The sequence below is a fragment of the Aristolochia californica genome, unplaced genomic scaffold (genome assembly GCF_029961685.1).
Source record: "Aristolochia californica isolate CCGP_79_NKW_82.1479 unplaced genomic scaffold, dmAriCali1.0.hap1 SCAF_4, whole genome shotgun sequence".
Classification (NCBI taxonomy): domain Eukaryota; kingdom Viridiplantae; phylum Streptophyta; class Magnoliopsida; order Piperales; family Aristolochiaceae; genus Aristolochia; species Aristolochia californica.
The window spans coordinates 2638216-2644215 of record NW_027182103.1 but is presented as its reverse complement, the minus strand read 5'-3'; the positions used below and the strand labels follow the sequence as shown (position 1 = coordinate 2644215).

The following is a 6000-nucleotide window of genomic DNA, read 5'->3' as shown; positions in this document are numbered from 1 at the left end:
TTATACTGAAAATACAAGAGAGACGGGAACTGCAGTGTCCTTGTGAACTGGGGATGGTTTTGGCTTGGTGGCTGAGAGAACGGTGATGAAGAAGAAGAGAATCAAAGCAGCGTATGAGCAGACAACTGAGTGGGTTGCTTTGTCACAGTAATGGCCAACGTAGGAACAAATTTCAGCCCAACCAGTGTGGCTGTTGCCATATTTGCCCATTAAACCAATGGCTGTGGCTGCTGAAGATGCGGCTGTAAGAAGCCCCATCACCATCTGTTGTTTACAGCAAATAGATATCATCAGTTTCAGAAAATTAATCTTCTGGGGGAGTTCTAAAGTGAAAAAAACAATGTGAGTTTAATCTCAATTATCAATTAATAAAAATAAGAGTTATGATCAGTTTCAGAAAATTAATCTTCTGGGGGAGTTCTAAAGTGAAAAAAACAATGTGAGTTTAATCTCAATTATCAATTAATAAAAATAAGAGTTATGAAATTCCATGTTGATCTTCTTCTCCTCCTTTTCAAACTCATGCTTTTGGTTGAAGAAGACAATGGCAATAACATGTAAAAGGAGTTTCCGTTTAGGCAAAGAAGGAAGAAGTATTTCTTCAAATATCTGCAAATGGGGATGAAAACAGAGGATGAGGCCAACAAAAAAATTTGAATCCTTTTAACAACTTACCAGATCAAGGAGAAACAAACAGAAAAAGCATCTCTGGCCTGAGCCTTTGGCAGAGAACATTAAAACAAAAGGCAGAGAAACTAGAGAATAGGCACATGCAGCAATATTAGCGCCAACGAGGAACCTGTCAAAACGTTCGAGAAAATGTTCAGAAAAAAAAAAAAATCACCCAAATGTTATTAATCTGATATGAGATATCTTTCTGCAACAGGTTCTCATATTACCTGAAGGCACTGCTGTAGGTGTATTTGGCTACCATTTCGAAACCATAAATCGTTTTTCTTTCCTTGTTGGTAACCATGATCAGAGCTGCAGCCAACGAAGCTCCAAAAGCTGCAAGACGGATTAATACTTGGGACAAAACGAATAGTCTCTTCGTTTTCTGAGGTGGGTTCAGCTCCATCTTAGCAAGGTTGGTTGCCATTGCAGCAGAAGCAGGATACCAACAAGGGTAAGAGGGAAAAGAGGGGAAAGTTGCAGATGAAAGCCAGAGTTGTGGAAATCCGGAGATGGGTATCTGGGTATTTATAGGGAAAAGAGGGGGAGGATCCTTTCTGGGCTCTAGAGTGACAGATAATACCAGATAAAATATACGAGTCTCTCTCAGAAGTGGGAAAGCCAAGTCCTGTTCAAAACCTCTCTCTCTGTCTCTCTCTCTCTTTCCCAATAAAATAATACAATGTTGAAGCTGCTGGATTCTTGCATGCAGACGCATATTGATCCAATCCAGGCCATGGATTGTAATATAAGAAACTGGGGATTTTAGAAAATGATAGCAGACCACGAACAGCAGCAGCAGCAGAACGCGGACTTGATCTTGAGTTAATTTGACAAATTTCTGGAAACAATTCATTTCTACTGCTCTTTTTCATCTTTTCCTTCTCTCCCCTTTGAAATTGGATTTTAACCATCAAAGAGTTTGCTTCTGGCTTGGAAAGGCGTCTCAGAAAAGTCTAATGTCCTGTTTATCAAAACTAGAAGAAGTGATAGATACAGACGCTTGATTTGCTTTCCCTCTTGAGTCTCTTCCTTCAATTTTGTTTCAATTCAACTAAGAACCAGCCTGCAAGACAACCAGCTTAATGATAAAATGAGAACACTCAAAGCATGAGAATCAAATTAGAAGCTTATGATTCACAACTAAAAAAAAAAAAAAAACCCTAGTAGGCTAACAACCATGCTAACTCAATGACTTAGAACCCTTAAGCTGAAATTTTTAACCGATTTTCCGGCATTGAATTAGTCTCAAGTGGGGGATGAAGGAGCGAAAAAAAAACCCGAATTTTTCTGTCAAGAACATCATTTAATTAAAATTAAAAGAGAAGTTGTGTAATTAATAACAAAACATTAATTATCACATCTTATCTTATTGAGATGGAAGTGTATGTCTTCTATTGGAAATATAATTATTATCTGTGTTATCCATATTTTTTCATGACAGGGATACATCACTATACATTCATGGCCAATAGAGATTGAGACGGCACGTCTGTCTTAGATTTATAACATTTAATATTTCAGTTTGGAGGTTAGGATAGCTTATGCTTCCTTCCTTTGCATCAAAATATGAAAAAGGAGGGCTATCATCCCTGCAACATGAAAATTCTGACTATTGGCTTTGTTTTCTCTGCAAACTCGATCTAATTCCAATACTAGATTGTTGTTTTGTACATAAATTATATCTTACTGAGCCTCTAATCAAATACTTCATCTTAACAACACTAAATGATTCACTAATCATCTTGCTTGCTAAGCTCACCATTTCAAGAAGCTCAAACGCAGATAAACAATAGCAGTTCAGTTCATAATCAACCCAATCACAGTTCATAGAATACTCTTTAAATTCATAAAATACAGGTTTCGCCGCGCTTTCTGTGTTGCTCATTCTCATCGACCTGTCGATATTTTATGATATAATACGAACAACGATTGCATGATATGGGTTTGTTAATTGATTATCTCTTCGGTTCTTCAGCCATACAAGCAGTAGTTTAGGGTTCAAACGCTTTAAACTATCGAGACAGTGAAGAACAGCATAACGTTGCGGCTACCTGCAGCATAAATTAACGAAGAAACGATCGAGTGACGTTTGCGTTGCTGCAATGGATCTTTTACTCGGTCAATCTTGACAAATAGGTTGTTTAATCGTTCAGTTTGTAAGCGTTTGACCTCTATGGAGTGCTGCAACTGGAAACATCTTCAAGATCGACTGGGTTTGTTTATTTTGCGAGCAGGGAAGATAGGCTTCTTCGTTCATGCCAGAAGCTGGGTTGGGATTAGATTATTTAGTTGTCGACAACAGAGGTTTTGATCGAGTATGGGGCTAAGATGGAGTTGACTTGAGAAGGAACAATTGGAATGGACTGGTTAAATAAAAGAATTGAAAGAAAGGAGGCAATAATTCCCATTTCAAAAGAAAATCTACTCTTGACTTCTGGTTTTTTTAAGGAAAAAACCTTTTTTCTTGAGCATTTTTGTAATGTTAGTGAACTATCATGGATACTTAACATGAGGGATGATATATGTTGAATAATTCAATCATCCCATGTGAATGAGTCTCTTTAGAGGCATACACTATGTTTGGCTTCAACAAATGAACATGGTTTGGTGCAATATTTGTTACCACTCATAGTGACACAAACCTACCTCTCCTAGATGGGTTTTATTGGATTTATCCCCTACATTTCTAATGTAAATTTTTTTTAAGGGACCAAAACCAATATTGCTTATAGATGTATCTTATCGCCCGATATGTCGAAGATTTTAAGGGTCCTAGTACTTTTACATGGTGGACCAATTAAAAGTTTGTTTGAAATGTTAAATACAAGGTTGTATTTATGGAACTATTATATCGAAAAGTAGAAAAGAAACTCCAAAGTTAATTGAAGGAGAAGAGATCAATTTTGTTGTCGGGGAAATATTGATGTGAATTTTTACATCCATTATGTCTTTAATTTTGGGAAACTCATCCAAGATCATATACAATCACAATTATGATAATTGTAATGCATAATAAGAGAAATTGCTAAGACAATATGTAAAATAAGGCATACAACTTATATGGGGAGAGTAGAGAGAAATTTGAAGAATTTGTTTCTAAAAGAAGCTTCTTATGAAAGAGATCGATAAATACCAAAAATCCCCCTTTATCTTTTCTCCTCTTCCTTAGTTTTGTTACTTACCATTGCGCCAAAAGACCGGTCTGTTAGCGAAGGCGCAGCATGCATATTAAAGACAAGTCATTCCAACAAGTTTATCTATCATTTTTATTGCACTATCACCGATAGAGATCTTCTCTAACATGATTTACCCATTAGACATGACCTCTTTGAGCTTATGATACCTCACATCAATGTGTTTCGTTCTTACATGAAGCCCAAGAATTTTAGCCAAAACTAATTACACTCTAACTATTGAGATTTGCGCTTTCTGTGTTGCAAATCCCCACGATTCTGCTCCCACACAAACAATTTCATAAACTCTTTTTCTACAACCTGATGCATTGAAACAATCACAACTATGATGAGATGAGAGCAATTTCACCATATTCTGCATGTCTTTTTAACAAAATTTGGCTTCCCAACTTGAAGTGAGATGAGACAAAGAGATAATGTCTGGAGTGTGAACAATCAAGAATGGCTATCGTCGTCGTCTTGCTCTGTTCTCTCGGTGGAAGCGTTCAGAGTGACAGAGTAACTGCATGTACAGACCGGAAATCGTACTCCGGGAGTTGTAAGGGCAAGTACGCCATACCCAGATCGAACAAAACTTCCCACGACTTGCATTTCTCGACTGACAGACACAGCGGCGGAAATATCGCAAAGGCTACGTACTTGGCATGATAAAGAAGAAGATAACTAAGAGTGCATCAGCTTTCATGGCCCAGTTTGAGATTTCTCTGATTGGGCACATTTCCGTCATTTATTTAGATATCAATCGAACGGCTTGTAGATGATTTTCGATATCCAGTCGAGACAACAGGGATTCAGTTCTTTGATGGTCAGAATTCAGAAGAAATGAAATCGGCTCTTCAGAAAGGGCATTTGATCCACTCTGATAAAGGGTGGTTGTATTATTCTCTGTCGATAATTCGTATAACCTCTGAAAAAAAAAAAATGAAAGGTAAAAGCTAATCGGATATATCTAACTTGAGCGACGATGCTATGGTGCTACCCAGTAGAGATAACAGGGGATCGGTTCTTTGAAGACTGGAACTCGGAAGAACAGATGAAATTAATTCTACAGAAAAGATACGTAATCGATTTTAATAAATAAACGATGGTCTGTCTATCTTCTGTCGCTATTTCGTATAAAATCTGGGAAAAAACATGAAAGGTAAAAGCTGATCGGATAATTCTAACTTGAGCGACGCTGCCATACTACAAAAACCAGCACCACGCGCCATCACCACCATTTCTAAAAGAAAAAACTCCTAAAAAAGCTACTTAAGGAAGGAGGGAAGGGTGGTTGTAGCGGGGTTGGCGGTTGGAGAAAAAGAAAAAAATGGCGGCAGGGCATTGAAAGCTGAAGCAAAACTTTATAAATGCAGAGAAAGATCGAGTTCCATATGAGCGGCCGCCTCCGGGACTCCGATACCATGTTCCCAACTCTGTACGACAGCTCCACGCCCCCAGCTCGCGTCTAGCCACGGTCCCAGAAGCTCAGCGGACCGTCTTGGAGTTTGGTTTTTGCCATCCTGACAGGAAAGCGTTTGCTGACGCTTCGTAACCTCCACGGGCGAGGAGCTCCGCCTCGCCACCGCCCTCTCCTTCTTATGCGCGTTCTGATGCCCGCCCAGCGCCTGAGACGTGTAAAACTTCCGAGGGCAGTATATGCACTGGAAGGTCCGACGAACCACCGCCTGTTTCTCAGCTGTCTTCGGTTTCAGAAACTCGTACATGCCAGAATCCGCCATTGCTAACACAGCAATTAATACCGGGAAGAGAAACAGTAAGCGATGGGGAATGAAGGGAGGGTTTATGGGAGGTTCTTCTTCTACAGCTTGTACAGCTTTATACGATAACGACGAGTTAAATGACAAAAGTGTCCTCAGATTTCTGTCGGAGCTTCCGTTTTCTGTCTGTAAGTACTCCGAGGTTTATAAATATAATTTAGAAGATGATACCGAACTAATCAAGATCTCTAATAGCTTCTGGGTCGTCTCATCCTATTTATTGCGTGATTGTGTACGTTTTCGCTCTGCCGTTTGCGCCTGAGATTTCTTTTCTCCCCATGGGTGAGAAAAGAATAGATGTCTCTCTGATGCGTGGATTCCAGCGATTTATATCATGCTGAGAGGAGATAAGCTTAGTAATGAGATCTAAT

The 6000-nt window shown here is 39.0% G+C and overlaps 2 protein-coding genes across 2 annotated transcripts; both read right to left on the bottom strand.

The window, feature by feature from the left end:
- LOC137962164 (CASP-like protein 1F1) lies at positions 1-1099 on the bottom strand. Its single transcript, XM_068808894.1, has 3 exons — positions 900-1099; positions 676-799; positions 1-264 (listed from the first exon to the last, which is right to left on the bottom strand). The coding sequence occupies exons 1-3, from the start codon at positions 1097-1099 to the stop codon at positions 1-3; spliced, it is 588 nt and encodes a 195-aa protein (XP_068664995.1).
- Positions 1100-5212: 4113 nt separating this feature from the next.
- On the bottom strand, positions 5213-5590 carry LOC137962163 (zinc finger protein 5-like). The gene has a single exon (XM_068808893.1). It carries the CDS (start codon positions 5588-5590, stop codon positions 5213-5215), a length of 378 nt encoding a protein of 125 aa, XP_068664994.1.
- Between the last annotated feature and the right edge of the window lie 410 nt (positions 5591-6000).

What these genes read in the sequence shown, in the direction of transcription:
- LOC137962163 (XM_068808893.1), bottom strand. Translation starts at nt 5,590, where the DNA reads ATGGCGGATTCTGGCATGTACGAGTTTCTGAAACCGAAGACAGCTGAG.
- LOC137962164 (XM_068808894.1), bottom strand. Translation starts at nt 1,099, where the DNA reads ATGGCAACCAACCTTGCTAAGATGGAGCTGAACCCACCTCAGAAAACG. An exon ending in ACCTACAGCAGTGCCTTCAG is followed by an intron (nt 800 to 899) that starts GTAATATGAGAA and finishes ACGTTTTGACAG; the next exon opens with GTTCCTCGTTGGCGCTAATA. An exon ending in GTTTGTTTCTCCTTGATCTG is followed by an intron (nt 265 to 675) that starts GTAAGTTGTTAA and finishes TGTAAACAACAG; the next exon opens with ATGGTGATGGGGCTTCTTAC.